The 16,557-nt window shown below is 45.1% G+C and overlaps 1 protein-coding gene across 34 annotated transcripts in view; it reads right to left on the reverse strand.

Annotated features, from left to right (window-relative positions):
• Clip1 (CAP-Gly domain containing linker protein 1) overlaps positions 1-16,557 on the reverse strand; it is a 118,183-nt gene that overhangs the window by 36,825 nt on the left and 64,801 nt on the right. For 13 of the 34 annotated variants that reach the window (XM_076560047.1, XM_076560043.1, XM_076560041.1 and 10 more), the window contains 8 exons: positions 15,392-15,508; positions 11,248-11,305; positions 10,628-10,711; positions 9,783-9,939; positions 6,551-6,716; positions 6,248-6,463; positions 1,346-3,613; positions 98-214 (listed from right to left, as the gene is read on the reverse strand). In XM_076560047.1, coding sequence (XP_076416162.1) covers positions 98-214; positions 1,346-3,613; positions 6,248-6,463; positions 6,551-6,716; positions 9,783-9,939; positions 10,628-10,711; positions 11,248-11,305; positions 15,392-15,508 — 3,183 coding nt within the window. The remainder of the gene's footprint in view (positions 1-97; positions 215-1,345; positions 3,614-6,247; positions 6,464-6,550; positions 6,717-9,782; positions 9,940-10,627; positions 10,712-11,247; positions 11,306-15,391; positions 15,509-16,557) is intronic. The other 21 variants (XM_076560054.1, XM_076560051.1, XM_076560053.1 and 18 more) reach the window with 3 other exon arrangements.

The raw sequence follows: 16,557 nt of genomic DNA on the forward strand, positions 1-16,557 counted from the left end.
CACTTCAAAAGGACACACTCTGAGTCAAGCGACCAAGCATTCCATGAAGTTGGTAAGCTGTTCTTTGAACAGACAAACAAAATTAAAATCTGATTACTTCGCTCTGAAGTTTTGCATTGGTTTGCTTGGTGTCCTCCAAGAAGGCCAGCGTTTCCGTCTTCTCTTTGGTCATCTGTTCCATGATCTGCATGGCATCTTCTGCGCTCTGAGCAGCCTAAGCACAAAGAGACACAGTGAGGGACCGGAAAGGGCACTCTCTCCTGGCACCATCAGGGGCATTCGGGAGGCAAGGCCGAGGCAGCTCTCAGAGTCTGTGTGGTACGCAGCACACAGAGGATGAGAGTCAGCAACCCTAAGGCACACAAACCGAGGCAGGAAGTGTGTATACTGTGGAGGAGAACAGGGGAGTGGACCCTTCCCAGGGCATCTGTCATGAAGTCAACTCTGAAACCATCTCCATGTCCTCACATCCTTCTAAACCTACATCCAACTTCCACTGACCAGCATGTGCTCACATCCTGACTTACATTTGACAGACTATTTGGTGAGAATGAAGCGTAACAATCCTATATAACTGAATGGCTCTTAAATGTATTGGTGTAAGTGTAGAATTTTTTCTGGCTATTTCAATTTGGGGCTTCTGAAATCACTCAATTCAAGCTAAGAATTTTTCATATAATAATATAAATTATTTGGGCATTATTTAAGGATCAAGTGTTCCATGAGAAGCACTGAATGGGAAAATGTATGAGAGAAATGGAGTAATGAATATAACTGTATCTGTGAATAAAAAAGATGTATACAGGAATAAAAATTCTTAGCTACTAAATATCCAAAATAGTCATAAAACTGTTTGAAGACATTTGATTACAATTTCATTTGGTGGGTTTAATAATGTTCATGAGAATTTTGTATTATTATACGTGCTCTGCCATCAGCCACAGAGACTTCAGTGGCCGCTTCCACCTCCAAATGGACAGATACAATGATGGGAATAGAAGCCAAATCGCAGGCTGGATTTCAGTGTGTGCACATTCTAATACTGCTCTGAAACCTCCAAGAAACAGTTAACTTTTACAGTTAACAAAGCTTCTCCTCAAATTAAAGGGAAAAATGCATCTTTTTATTCACAGTTTTCAGGTCTTTCTGAAATGAGGGGAGACTACCACAATCAGACACTCAGTAATGAATCCACCGTCCCAGTTGTAAGGAAAGCCTGGACACACACAGCTGGCTGACTCAGGTAGGTTTCCCTCGGCTGCACAAAGAGAAATCACCTAAGCCACCAATGTTAGTGCAATTAGTGAGGAGCCTGGGGGCTCAGTAGGTGAACCTCTCACTTTACCGTGAATGAATGAAGGGTCTCAAGCTCTCTAATCTTAAGGGTAAGCTTGTTCTTGTCTTTTCTCAAAGCACGGTTTTCGCTTTGGGACTCTAGGAGGTTGGCTGAAATGTGGTTGTTGCTCTGGGCCAGCTGGCTAATCTCTTTCTGGAGGATGAAGTAGCTTTCCTCCAGCTGTTCCTTCTCCTTCAGGACCTCTTCAGTTCTCAGCATCATTTCTCGTTTCTCGGCCAGGAGGTTCTTGTTGTCCTGAAGCACCTCGTCTCTCTCGGTCACGGCCACTTCGTGGTTCAGCCGGAGGTCATCCAGGATCTTGGTGAGACAGCTGTGTAGCTCCTGTAATTCCAACTTGGACTTGGAAAGGGCAGCGAAGTCACTTTTGAGGGTCTCAATGTTGGCAGCAAGCTGAGCGGTTTCTGCACTCAGGAGCTCCTTTTCCTTGATGATTTCTACCACCTTTTGCTCTGAGTTGGTTTTCTCTTGGACGAGGGTAAAATTCTCAGTCTGCAGCTGCTCAGTACACGCCCTCAAGCCCTGGACCTCCTCCTCCAAGAGCGCTATTCTCCCATGGAGCTGGTTGCTGTCAATCAAAGAGGCCTCGCTCTCCTTCGCCCTGGCCTCCTCCTCCAGGATTAACGTCTGCTGGATCTCACGGACCTTCTCGTTTAACTTCTGGCACTCTTCTTGCAGGCTCAAGCCATCCCTCAGTAAGACGTCCTTCTCAGAGCGGCAAGCCTTCAGCTCGGCGGCCAAGTTCTCCTTGGCCTGCATCACGCTGGTGTGCTCTTTTTCAAGACTCTTTTTGGCATCCTGGGCCTCTTTCAGCATCAAGGAGAGGTCGCATTTGCTGCTCGCCAGCTCCTGGTTTTCCTTCTTTCTTTCCTGGAGTTCTTTCTTCAGAGCGTCGATATTATTGAGTAGCCTCATCTTCTCCTGCACGGCTACTCGTCTGTTTGAAGCCTCTTGGTCACACTTCCTTTTAAGATCTCCTATGGTTTTGATAGAATTTTCCCTCTCGGCCAGTAACTCTCCGTTTTGCATCTCTAGCGCTGATTTTTCTTTCAAGAGGCTATCCTGCTGCTTTTTAAGCCTAGCGATCTTCTGGCAAGCCACCTCCTTCTCAGAAGTTAAGTACGAGACCTTCTCGTTTAGACTCATCTCCAGATGTGTGGCCTCTTCTGAGTGCTTGTTGAGTTTTTCAGTGATGGTTCTATTTTCAGTTAACAGCTCCTCTTTCTCCACCAGGAGCTTCCTCTCAGAGGCTGCCAAGCTCTCCTTCTCGTGGAGAAGCTGGATACACTCGGAGTCCGTGATTGCCCGGCAGGTCTTAACCTCTTCCAGGAGCTTGGTGAGGCTTGCGTTGGTGGTCTGGAGCTGCCTCGTGTCCAGCTCTGCCTTCCTCAGCGCTTTGTTGGCACAGTCCAGCTGCGTGCGCAGGGTCTCCGCCTCCGTGCTGAGTAGCTGTTTGATCTGGAGGGTGGCCTCCAGGCTGGCGCTCAGCTTCTCCTGGCCCTGGCGCAGCGTGTCCTTCTCAAACTGCAGGTCTCGGTTGTTCTGGAGAAGGTTCTCCCGCTCCGCCTTTAGGGTGAGGCAGGTGTTATCGAGGTTCATCTGCTTCTCGGCGGCTGACTTCTTCTCAGTCGTGAGCTCCTCAATCTCCTGGACCAAGGACTTCTGGTCCTTGACGAGCTCCTCGTAAGCGCTCTGAAGCTTCTGAATGACGTCATCTTTGTCTTTGGACAGGAACATGTTCTCGGCAGTGAGCTTCTTGACCTGCCCCTCCAGGTGCTCCTTCTCCGCCCGGGCCTTCTCCGACATGGCCATCAGCTTATCCTTGCAGAAGCGGAGCTCCTCGATCAGCACCTGCATGCTCACCTTGGAGGCTTCCAGGGCGTCCTTCTCCATGTGCACCTTCAGGAGCTCTTCCTGCGTCACGCCGACCTCCTTCAGCAGCCTCTCCCTCTCCACCACCAGGGACTCCTTTTCCCGGTGCTCCTGCTGATAGCGCTTTTCGGCAGCCTGCTTTCCCTCGGAGGCTTTCTCCTTCTCTAAATGGAGGGTTTCGTTGACTGCCCACAGTTTCTGCTGGTCTTCCTGAAGCAGAGTCAGCTTGGTCTCCACTTCTACAAGCTTTGATAAAAGTGAACCTTTCTCTAACTGTAAAGCATTTGCCTCCTGTACAAGAAGCTGCTTCTCTGATTTCAGACCCCTCAGCTCTTCTGACATGACTTCAATCTCTTTTTTGGCTGATGTTAACAAATAAGTTAGCGACTACAGGGACAAGAGATGGAACAAAGAAGGGAACAAAATGAAATGCAGCAGACAAACGCAAGCCCAAATAACTTAATGCGGCCGAAGCCAGGCAAATGTAGAATGCTCTACAATAAGCTTCATAGAAACTATCTGAATAACAAAGGGATTAAAAACTAGAAAAGCATGGGATAAAACGATAATACAAAGCAAAATTAACTGCAAAGTGCCTACTGGCTTTTTCTCTTTGAAATGATGTGTGACATCATTTCTGTTTGGTTTTCACACTAGGGATAAGACTTTCCTACAGTTCTGTCCAATTATTTCTATGTCAGAAAAGAGTCAGAAGATTTTTCAAAAGCATAATAATTCAGAGCCGGACAGTGATGGCGCACACCTTTAATTCCAGCACTCGGGAGGCAGAGGCAGGCGAATCTCTGTGAGTTCGAGGCCAGCCTGGGCTACAGAGTGAGATCCAGGACAGGCACCAAAACAACACAGAGAAACCCTGTCTCAAAAAAGCAAAAAAATAAAATAAAAGTATAAGTCAGGGGCAAAAGCAAGTCAGGTGGGTATATTTTAATCAAAATGAGAAGTAGCAAGGGAAAATATTAGTATTTAAGCCCTTCCTTAGTAGGAAGGGGAGGCAACAGGCTAAAAGTGTCAGTCCCAGTAACATATATATGTTACTCAAATGCAGACTAATTTCTAGGCTTTGCTGGCTACAACAAAATGTTTTTTAAATATACTATTTATAAGATAAATTAATGATGTCTATATTAGCACTACCCAGAATCTTCTGTGACGAAATAAATGTTAACATTATTCACGCTCCTGCACATAGTAGGCATGTGACCAGTGAGCTCTTGAGATGCACTGGATGCACTGAGAGGGCTGGATTTTCTGCTGTACAAATTTAACTTTCCACAGCCTCATCTAGCTGGTGGCTACTGGAAGAGACACCAGAGTTCTGCGTCACTGGCTTACTTGCTCTGTGACCTCCTGAAGTAATGCAAGAAGCTTACTGACTGCATACATAAACTTCCTTGGGGTGACACATTTAGGTCTCATCAGACTCTCCAGAGTTTGTAACTTATTGAAATCCAATATCCAGATAACAAATTTGGAAGAGGAATAATCCTGGTATTTTAACCAAAGGGTGTTTTTTTTTTTTTTTTTTTGGGGGGGGGGGGGGTTCCGAGACAGGGTTTCTCTGTGTAGTTTGGTGCCTGTCCTGGATCTCGCTCTGTAGACCAGGCTGGCCTCAAAGTCACAGAGATATGCCTGCCTCTGCCTCCCGAGTGCTGGGATTAAAGGCACCGCCTGGCCCAAAAGGCTTTTTATAGAAAACCACCAAAGTCAGTGTAGCTTCCCACAAGCCACTAGAAGGCTGTGGTGTGGTCTACAAAACTGAAGGCCTTTGAGACACAGGGGACATTAAACATGGGACTCACAGCCACCATTAAATGGTGTGTCAAGCTGGGGTGTCTGTGAGAAAAGAGGGTACAGGAGAAGCTCTGACAGCAGGCAGAAAAGAGGAAACTGCATCCACTACACTTGACATGTATGTACTACGTCATGGTTCTCTTATTAACAGACGTTTCTGTGAGTTTTATGCTGCTATTCTGTTTCGGTCCTGGGATTTGATAATAGGGCAGGGTGGGTTGGCCTTAGTTCTACAACTAAGCCACATCCCTACCCCTAACAAGAGGTTTTTAATAGTTTCAAGTCTACTTTCATAATTTCTTTCTAGTAAACTCATACATAAACATTTACGGGGCTGGAGAGATGGCTCAGAGGTTAAGAGCACTGACTTCTCTTCCAGAGGTCCTGAGTTCAATTCCCAGAAACCACATGGTGGCTCACAAGTATCTATAATGAGATCTGGTGTTCTCTTCTGGCATGCAGGCATACATGCAGGCAGGACACTGTATCATAATAAATAAATAAATCTTTAAAAAATTAGGACAAAAATAATTTTTGAGCAATAAAAAATTTAAAATAGTAAGTAGTAGAAAGGGTAAACTTTACTAAGTTACCAAAGTCAAAAAACATATTGGGGTGCAGATAATTGAAGTTCAGGATACCAAGTTCTAACTATTTCCAACTAATGAGATATTCCTGACTGACTTGAGCCCAGCTTCCTGGTCAGCGAGGAGTTCACAGACCTTTCCTGGAGACATTCAAAGCCCTCTCCAGAGTTCTAATTCTTCCTGTAAGACGCTGCTCGCCAGCTGCGCTCCTCCAGTTCTAACACAATGCCCGCTTGCTTCCCTGGGCCTCTGCCTCCTGCTTTTCCGATGTTTGTCTCCCTTAACCCTAGTGACAGGTGGAGCAGGCTCAGCCAAGATCAGAGGGAGCTGCTTTCCCAGAGTCTACGCAAGCAAGCAAACAGACAGAAGCCAGGCAACAGCGAGCAGCAGAGGGGTGGGTGATGGCTACACGGTACATTCAGGGGGAAGACCGATAGCCATCAGCCTCCCCTATGAGGAAGGACAGCTGGCACGAAACACTTAAGGCCACCAAAGACGCAGCTCACCACTCTGCTGTGCACGCAGAGTCTAACAGGCCACACATGCCCCAAGCTCTCTCGCAGGCTCCACGGAACTGGGCTAAGACATAACACAATCGCACCATTTCTGCTCCAGGACATACTTTGGCTTTGTTGGCCTGGGTTTTCAGTTCCTCCACGTCCTGCATCAGATCTCTGTTGGCCTCCTGAGCAGCCTTCAGTCTCTCCTCTGTGTCCACCAGCATCTTCTGCAGGTTCTGCAGGATTTCTTCATGCTGTGCTTTTGTCTCAGAACTGGCTTTTTCATACTTGGCTCTCAGGTCCTGACACTGGGTGTGGCTTGTTTCCACCTTCTTCTCCTGAAGAACCCAAAGGAAGGGGTAAGGCATCTGGCTGCACGGTGACTACCCACCCGCCTTACCAGCAGCCCCCTCACTTCTCCTTACCAGTTCCAACAACTTCCCCTCCAACTCTTTCTTTTCCTCTTCGTGCTTTTTAGCTGCTTCCTGCTGGCTCTGTTCAGCCTGAAGAGTCACCTCCCCGATACTTTTCTGCAGCAAACTTGCATTTTCATTAGCCTTGGTAAGTTTTAGCTGCAGTTCTTCCACAGACCTAGAGTAAGTTTCCATGTAAGTTGTCAGAGAGTTCATTATGGGTGTGCACATGCTAGGTGTGCATGTAACGTGCATATGTGTATGTGCATGGTCACTGTGTGTATGCACAGTCAAGTGGGAGTCCAGGCATGCACAGCACATGGAGGTTGGAAAACAACCTCGGGTTCCAGTCCACACCTTCCACCGTGTTGGAAGTAGGGTTTCTTCTTCACTGTTTCATACTGGGAGATCCCTGTCTCCACCCCCATCACTGTAGGCACTCTGGGATTCCCTAGATTCTGGGGATCGGAACTCTCATTCTCGTGCATCAAACACTTTATCTACTGAGCCATCTTGACAACTAGAGTTTTCATGTTTTAAACTGAAGAATTGTATTAGAAATATACTATAATGCTGGGAGGTGGTGGTAGCGCACGGCTTTAATCCCAGCACAGGCAGAGGCAAGTGGATCTCTGCAAGTTTAAGGCCAGCCTGGTCTACAGAGTGAGATCCAGGACAGGCACCAAAGCTACATAGAGAAACCCTGTCTCGAAACTCCCCCTCAGAAAAAAAAGAAATATGCTATAAAAAACAACCATATCAGATTGCAAAATTTATGAGTAATTATACCTGAAGTCAAGACAAATTTAAAAATGACTTGTCTGAAGAATTTTAACATCTGTGATTGTTATAAATACAATTAGAGTAACAACTACTGTAATTGCAAGAATTTACTACTCTATATTAATAGATCAATAAAGAAATATGAGTTGAGATGAATGTATTGGGTCAGGTGTGGTGGTAGATGCCTTTCATCCCAGGATTTGGGAGACAGAGGCAGGAAGTTGAAGGTCAGTATAGTCTATATAGTAAGTTCCAGGACAGCCAGGGTTATATAGAGACCCTGTTTCAAACCAGATAAATTAGCTAACCACCATCCCTAACTCCAGTTTGTGGGACTCTGACGCCCTCTTCTGACCTCTGCAGGCACTGCACGCATGGTGTAGGCAAAAGACACACATAAAAATAAAGATAAACACATCTCAAAATATTTTTATTAAAGGTTTTTTTAATCTAGGAAATAAGATGAAAAATTTCAGCAGACCAGGTTACCAAAGGTCATTTAAGTGCCTCTTGGGAAAAGAAAATACGGTAATTACCATATTCTTGCTTAAAGAGAACCAGCTAGGTTCTGGGGAGATAGTAAGGTCTTTGCTTTGTAAGCAAGCATGTGGGCCTGAGTTCAATCCCCAGAACCCATGCAAAAAAAAAAAAACAAAAACAAAACAAAACAAAACAGGTGTGGTGGTGGCACATGCTTAGTTCCAGCACTAGGGAGAGGGAGACAGGCCAATCCCTGGGGCTCTCTGGTCAGTTAATGTAGCCTACTTCGAGAGTTCCAAGCCACTGAGAGCCCCTGTCTTTTTTTTTTTTTTTTTTTTTTTTTTGGTTTTTCAAGACGGGGTTTCTCTGTATAGCTTTGCGCCTTTCCTGGAACTCACTCTGTAACCCAGGCTGGCCTCGAACTCACAGAGATCTGCCTGGCTCTGCCTCCCGAGTGTTGGGGTTAAAGATGCGCGCGCACACACACACACACACACACACACACAGACTCATGTAGCTTCTCACGGGTCTAGTGAAAGCATGGACATTGGCCCAGAATCAGGGCTTTCAAGAGGACCAACCAGCAGGGAGGGAGGCACACAGGACGGCACCAGCTGTGTCTACTAAACACCTGCACAGGTGCCCTTCACAGGCCCTGCAAACCTGTGCAACTGCCTGAGGACCAAAGCTGCTCCGGAAGTGGCCAGCCAAAGGCCAGGTCACCAAGCACCCAGTGACCTTGACCTGTGCTGTGTGGGGGAAAGGCTAGTTACAGATGTAATTTTTAAAACATTAATACCTTACAAAGTAAAGTTCTAATGGTTCTAAAATGTCCCCTAAAACCTTTTGCCTTGTTAACTAAGTATTTGATTTCTATATGACTACTATGAAATGAAAAAAAAAAAAGCCACCGAGACCTTCAGATAAGCTGGGTGTGTTAGCACACACCTTGAACCCAACAGTTAGGAGGCATGTCTGGCAGACCTTAAGATAAAAGAAGTTTTAATACTAAGGAAACCTAAGTTAGTGGAAGAAGTACCACGACCAGGAGGTTCTGCTGTGGAACTCAGGGAGCCTCGGCTTCCTCTCCTTTAAGGAGAGAAGCTAGAAGAACACACACTATACAAACCGTGAGCACAGTGCACAGCCGCGCACAGCAAGCCCTCAGGAGGGGCTTCCTGTCTCCGCCGAGAAGGAAGTCACAGACTTCTTTAAGGTTATGTAAAAGATGGTCCTGCCATTATTAAACATGTGCCTTGTGTTCCTAAGTCCCTGGGAGATCTAGGAATCCTACTGTATCCCTTAACTCTGCCTGGCAGACCACATTTCAGGTCAAACAGCTCGGTAAGAGGGGTTTACTTGCTGAACAAGCTTGACTGATACCCAAAACCCACGGTGGAATTTAAAACAACAACAACAAACGTTACACAGGTGATTCAAAACGCACTGGGGCAGTGACAGAAAGGATAGCGCCAACTGACTTCAGTCCTCAGACAGACAGACACACACACACACACACACACACACACACACACACACACACACACACACACACACGAGGGAAAACCAGAGAAAGGGAACACAAAGAGAAAAGGGAAGAGCCAGGAAGGCTTCAAATAAGACAACCTTTGAGCTCTTTGTTTTTCTGGGGTTTGTTTCTGTTTTAAGGTAAGGTCTCACTAGGTGGCAGTGGTGGCACACGCCTTTGATCCCAGCAGAGGCAGGTGGATCTCTGTGAGTTCAAGGCCAGCCTGGTCTACAAAGTGAGTTCTAGGACAGCCACAGAGATGTTACACAGAGAAAACCTGTCTGGTGGCCGGGGTGGGTGGGTGGGGGAGACACGGGACTGGGTCCGCTCTGTAGCTCTGGCTGTCCTGGAACTCACTCTGTAGACCAGACTGGTCTCGAACTCATGCCCACCCAGCAGCCCTGAGCCTTTAGTCCTCTACCGAGCCTCTATGGCGCCAGTGGTCAGCCGTACCTTTCCTTCAGACGTAACTCGTCATTCATCTTTGTCAGCTGGGAAGAGTTGTCTCCTGACATCTTCATCATTTCTGCAATGTCGTTTTCTAGTTTCTCCTTTGCTTTTACCAGCTGTTGTTCTCTTTCATCCTTCTCTCTACATCTTGCCTCCATATCTGAACATATACAGAAAAGACAGAGCACTGTTGTGTTAAGAGCAAGAAAACGTCATTGAATGCATCCTTACCTGGGGATATCTGCAGCCAGCCATCCCTGCTTACATGGAAACCACACTGTCGCAAAGACAGATAATCGGACTGAAGAAATGAACAGTACAATAGGAAGAGGTGAGGGCTGAGGGAGAAACTGCGAAGGGAGAAAGGATGTTGAAGGGCGAAGGGAAGAGTCAAGTACCACAGAGAACCCTTTGAAGTGCTCACAGTTAAGTGAAGACCTGAAGGAAGGACAGGAAGCAGGACGCAAGTCCAAGGCCCCCGGCAGCACGTGGCCTGCCATGTCCACACAGCAAGGAGGCTGCCATGGCCACAGGGCAGTGGCCGCGGGGAAGAAGAGTCTAAGACACACTCCTGGAGATATGAAGCTCCTAGCGATACGGGGTTGGATGGACAAGGACTGTACCTCTGGTGTCATGTGACCCGACTCTTTGGCCAGTGTGTTGAGAAGAATGAAGGGCAAGGGCAGAGGCAGAGAGCAAGTGGCCGTCTGTGTGGCTGGCCGTGTGAAACACACTGAACAGGGACAGCAGCAGCAGCGTCTGAGGGCAGCTCTGCTACTGTAACGACACTCTCACCCTAGACACTGCGGTATTCATCGGGTTGTCCCCGGGCGACATCACCAGCTTACCTGTTAAATTGTCTCTCAACTTCTCCAGCTCGGAAGACAACGTGTTAAACTCTACCTCCTTTTGGTGCAGTTTATTGACAGTATCTATTAGGGTAAAGTTAAAAGTTCAGTATGTGTCACATTTAATAGGTCACCCAGAGCTTGGCTGGCTTCTGAACCAATCTAGCATATGCTCATGTATGGTTGGTTACATCTACGCTCATGAGCTCCAAGGACACGGGATACTAAAAGCTTCACTGCTGATCCCATACTACGATGACAGGGAGGCGTGAAGCTCCGCTTCCTCCCCACATCTGCACATCAGGAGGCCCTGAGTCTTCCCTAGACATCTCTTTCCTTCTTCTAGGCCAAACCCAAAGCTTATCAACAGCAAAAGCTCAGATACGATCGTCCTTCTCAGGAACACTCAGACTTTAATATGGAACAAACTTCAGGTCAAAAGAAGAAATGACTATTTCTGGAGTTTGAAGGTTCAGGAAACCAACAGAATGCAGTTTTTCTGCGCACTGTATAACTTCCAAAATTGTGGCATTAGACTATATTATGCACTCCCGAAGCCAGCCCCCAGCCCCATGATGACACACCCTAAAACTTTCTGCTGGAACTTCAGTGAGACCTACCTTGCATACTTCTCTGAACAGAGACTGCCTCCTCTGAAGCACCAGCAAACTTTTCTTTCTGAAGAAAAAGAACCAGATATTCATCTTACGAAGGTCTCAGGTGATGAAGACCAAACGTGTCCATCAGTTACAATGCTCTTTATTTTTGTAGCTGTTACGTTAAGACTATGCACTTAAAACATGTAAGCACCAATAAACTAGCAACTGTGTATCATGCACTGTGCTCCTGGGTTTCCATGTGTATGTATGCATGTATATTTGTATACAAGTGTTATGACTGTATACAAGTTTATATATGTGCTGCAAGAATATGTTTTGTCATGACTAACCCTCCAAGAGCTCCTCTGAAATCCTCCTGAAGGGTGGGGACATAGCTCAATGGTATTACTCTTGCCTAGCAAGGACAAAGCCCTAGGTTGATTCCCTCATACAAAAAAGGAAGAAGAAGAAAAGAACCACAAAAAGAAAGGAATCTGCCTGAACAACAAGTGGTGTTCTGGGTTTCTGCCCTCTAAGGGTATCCTGAGAAACCGGAACTAAATTCAAGGTTAATCTCTGTGTCTACAACTTTATAAGCAGAATCACTCCATCCATCACCTACTGTTGATGGTCTCTTGTTCTAAACACAATGACAAGCTAAGATAAAAAAAATATCTCTGCTTTTCCTGAAATAAACTTTGAGGTAGCTGTAACAAGGGATCTTTTAAAAGATTTATTTATTTGATTTTATGTGTATCAGTGTTTTGCCGGGATTTATAAATATGTACTACATGCATGCCTAGTACCCACAGAAGCCAGAAAGAGGGTGTCAGTTCCCCTGGAAGTGAAGCTATAGATGGTCAGGAGCCGCCATGTGGGTGCTGGGAACAGAACCCGAGTCCTCTTAACAACTGAGCAGTCTTTCCGGACTCCCAAAGACGATTTGGAATGAGTATTTCTAACCGAGGTGATTAAAAGATGAGCACACAAGCTAGCACAAGCCTACAAAGCGCCCATTTGTGTCATTCACAAAGCCAGGCTTCAGGTGGCTGTGTTCTTCCAATGGCACGTAGGGGAATACGCTTCCAGTATTTAAAAATAAAAAAGTAACTCAGCATTTTAGAAGAGAAGGCAGCAAAATGTGGTACTTAAAACATTTTTTGGGCTGGAGAGATGGCTCAGAGGTTAAGAGCACCAACTGCTCTTCCAGAGGTCCTGAGTTCAATTCCCAGCAACCACATGGTGGCTCACAACCATTTGTAATGAGATCTGGCGCCCTCCTCTGTATACATAATAAATAAATAAATCTTAAAAAAAAATTTTTTAAAGATTTATAGTTATGCTGGGTGTGGTGGCACACATCTTTAAACCCAGCACTGAAGGACAGAGGCAGTAGATTTCTGAGTTCGAGGCTAGCCTGACCTACAGAGTTCTAAAACAACCAAGACTACATGGAGAAACCCCTGTCTCAAAAAGAAAACAAACACCAACCTGGTTATTTTTAATTATGTATAGGTGTTAGGTTACGTGGGTATACACACTTAAGTGTGTGCAGGTGCCCTTGGAGGCCAGAGGTGTCCATCAGAACCCCTACAACTGGAGCTACAGGCTGTTGTGAGTTGTCTGACAGGGGTGCTGGGCCCTGAACGCTGGTCCCGAGAGCAACAACTACTCTGAACGGCTGAGCCACCTCTCTAGTCCCTGTTTCTTTGTTCTTTAAACTACATTAATGTATTTGTGTGAGTGTGTGTGCATGTGGGGGTCACTGGACACCTTGCTGGAGTCAGTTCTCTCCTCCCACCATGTGGGTGCAAGGGCTCAAACTCAGGCCTTCAGGCCTGTCTCTTTTCCCACTGAGCTGTATCACCAGCCCCTAAAACATTTTCTTAAAAGACTCCACATCACAAAATAGCCAGATGTGGTGGCACAAGCCTTCAGAGTCAGCACTCCGAGGGTAGAGGCAAGTGGATCTCTGTGAGTTCAAGGCCAGCCTGATCTACAGAGTAAATTTCAGGACTGCTAGAGCTACAAAGAGAGACCCTGTCTCAAAAAAAAAAATAAAAAAATTTAAAAAATAAAGCCACAGGGTGGGGGCGCATGCATTTAATCCCAGCATTCGGGAGGCAGAGTCAGGCGGATCTCTTGTGAGTTCGAGTCTACAGAGTGAGATCCAGGACAGGAACCAAAACTACACAGAGAAACCCTGTCTCGAAAAACAAAGCAAAACAAAACAAACAAAATCATAAAATAATGATTCGAAGGCCTTTTTTAAAAAAATGTTGTGTATTCTTCTGTATCCCAAAATCTAATCAATATTTATATGTATAATTCAGCTATTATTTGGCGTAAAAGGGCTTATTGGGAAATGTTATCATTTTTACTATTTTCTACAGAGAAAATATTTTCCAGTTTCAAATATAAAAATATATATAAATCCAGCACCTAAGTAAAAAGGCAGAAAAAAATGTAGTATATATATATATATATATATATATATATATATATTATATGCCAGGACTGTCCAACAGAACTTCCTGCAATGTAGCTACCAAGAACTTAAAATGCAACAGAGAAACCCAATTGTACTAAATGTAGCGATTTAATTTATGTAGCTATATGTGAACAGTAGGGTGATGAACAATATAGCTACTTTTAAAAGTAGAAATCTGAGGCTAGAGAAATGGCCTAGTCAAGAGCACTAGTGCTTACTGCTTTTACAGAGGACCCAAGCACCCACAATAGGCAGCCCACAGCCACATGGAACTCCAACTCTAGGAAATCTGACGCCCTCTTCTGACCGCCACAGGTATTGCACTCAATGTGCACACACCACCCATGAATGCACTTCCATACACGTAATTAAAAAATCAAATCAGGGGCTGGAGAGATGGCTCAGAGGATAAGAGCACTGCCTGTTCTTCCAGAGGTCCTGAGTTCAATTCCCAGCAACCACATGGTGGCTCACAACCATCTGTAATGAGATCTGGCTCCCTCTTCTGGCCTGCAGACAGAACACTCACTGTATACATAATAAATAAATCTTTAAAAAAAAAAAAAATCAAATCAGATCTTTGCTTTAAGTAGAAATCTGAGCTCATGCCTACAATCCCAATGGTCAAAAAGTTGAGGCAGTAGGATTGCTGTGAGTCTGAGGACAGCCTGGGCTACACAGTTGAGTGAGATTCAGAGCAGCCTGCTGCAGTGAGACTGAGAAAAGTAGGAAATTGTAGCACAGCCATTTACGTCAGAAACAATACTTCATTCACCACGGGGATCAGAGAGGTAGCAGAGTAACAGGGGGGCAGATGGAGCCGCTGGAGCAAAGGCTCCAGAGACACTGCCTAGGTTCTCTGCAAGCTTTCATGAACACCATGGCCCAGAATTACCAGCCTCCAGGAAGGTCAAATTACTGTGCAGGAGGCAAGGTAAGAGGAAAGCAAAGTGACAAATGTTTTTGTTTGTTTAGAAAGTCTTACGATTGAGTGGGGTGTTACCTTTTTTGGTTCTTGCTTTTTGAGACAGGGTCTCACTATGTAGCCTTGGCAGGTCTAGAGCTTGCTATGTGCACAAGACTGACCTGGAACTCCTAAGAGTCTGTCAGCCTCTGCCTCCCAAATGCTGGGGTTAAAGCCTTGTGCTAATACGTAATTTGGGATTAAGAGGAAACATGTAAAAGGAAACACAATTTCCTAAGGCAGACTACAATCCAGCGCTACTGAACTTGATAGCTCGCCGCCACACCAACAGAGGACACTCAAGACCTGGACGGTTGCTGCCCACAGTCAAAAAGGAGATGCTGCAGGCACAGTACAGGAAAGACTCTCGGTCAGGAAATCTGCCCGTGCTGGATGTGTGAGTGGGAAGAGCTAGCCCTGTGTTTCGTAAAACTACGCTGCCAACAACCGTCCAACTGCTTTACCAGAGGAAATGAACATTTTTTTTTAAAAAAAAAAAAGAAAAGTTAACACCTACCTTGACTGCTAGTTTCATTTGATCCAGTTCCCTTGAAGGCATTTATCAGCTGCTAATATATTCAATTTAAATCCGTATTTTTGAAGAAGTAGAGACACAGCTGTATTTTTTTTTTTTAAATGGAGAATGTTCTTTTAAACAGGAAAAGCCGGAACAAGGCTGAGGTTCAGATTCCCATCCAACAGGTACTTACCAAAGTCTGGAGTTCTTTTTCCAAAGTCTCCTTCACTTGACTGACTTCACTCAGAGTGTCCCGCAGGCTACCGAGCATTAGCTCTTTTCCCTGGAGCTCTTTGGTAATGCTATTAGCCTAACACACCGAGTTATATGTTACAGAAGCAAATGAACAAAAAAAGAAACAAAAAGGAATGATAAGGGAAAAATAAAATGTGAAAAAAATGAGAAACACAACAAAACAATACTGGAAAGAGTTATTTCCTGCTTGTTGGTTGTTTTTAATTCTAAGAAGCCAGTGTCTTTAAAAAACAATCACTCCTAGGTATGAGTACATCTTTTTTTGAGACAGGGTTTCTGTGTAACCCTGGCTGTCCTGGAACTCTATATGTAGACCAGGCTGGCCTCGAACTCAGTTGTATCCTGACATATCTAGCCAAGTTATGTTAAATTTTGTTTATGTGTACGTATGTTTATCTGTTTGAGTTTACGTGCACTACGTATTGGAATAAGCCTGCCAGAAGACAGCATCAGAGCTCCTGGAACTAGAACCGAGCCTGGGCCTCCACAAGAACGGTAAGCACTGTTGACTGCTGGGCTTTTTCCTAATGGCTTTTTTCCTTATTTTTTTAATATATTTTTTAAATTTATTTATTTGGTTTTTCAAAACAGGGTCTCTCTATGTAGCCCTGACTGTCCTGGAACTCACTCTGTAGCCCAGGCTGGCCTCAAACTCAGAGATCTGACTGCCTCTGCCTCCAGAGTGCTGGGATTAAAGGCATGGGCCACCAATACCTGGCTTCTAATGGCTATTTTTTAAAAGTCAAAATATACCACTTTTTATACCTAAATTTGAACAGCAACATGGTCTAAAGCAAGAAGTGCTGGTATTTACTTCCTAAATAAGCTACCTGATCAAGTTCATCTCTGAGCTTGAAAGACCCTAGTGCTGTGTATGTAGCTCCGTAGTAGAGCCTGTGCTGAGCACAGACATAAAACCCCAGGCACATTAGCACAGTCGTCTGTATTATTCTGCATATGTGTATGCTTATAATATTCCAACACTTGAGTCATATTTAAAGACCCACTAGACATTAGCAATTAGAACTCAGCTTTCATTAAATCTACCAGCCATATATTCTCCTCTAGTTAACTCGTTTCCCTTGCTATTTCCGAACACCACGA

Source organism: Peromyscus maniculatus, chromosome 23, assembly GCF_049852395.1.
Source record: "Peromyscus maniculatus bairdii isolate BWxNUB_F1_BW_parent chromosome 23, HU_Pman_BW_mat_3.1, whole genome shotgun sequence".
NCBI lineage: Eukaryota > Metazoa > Chordata > Mammalia > Rodentia > Cricetidae > Peromyscus > Peromyscus maniculatus.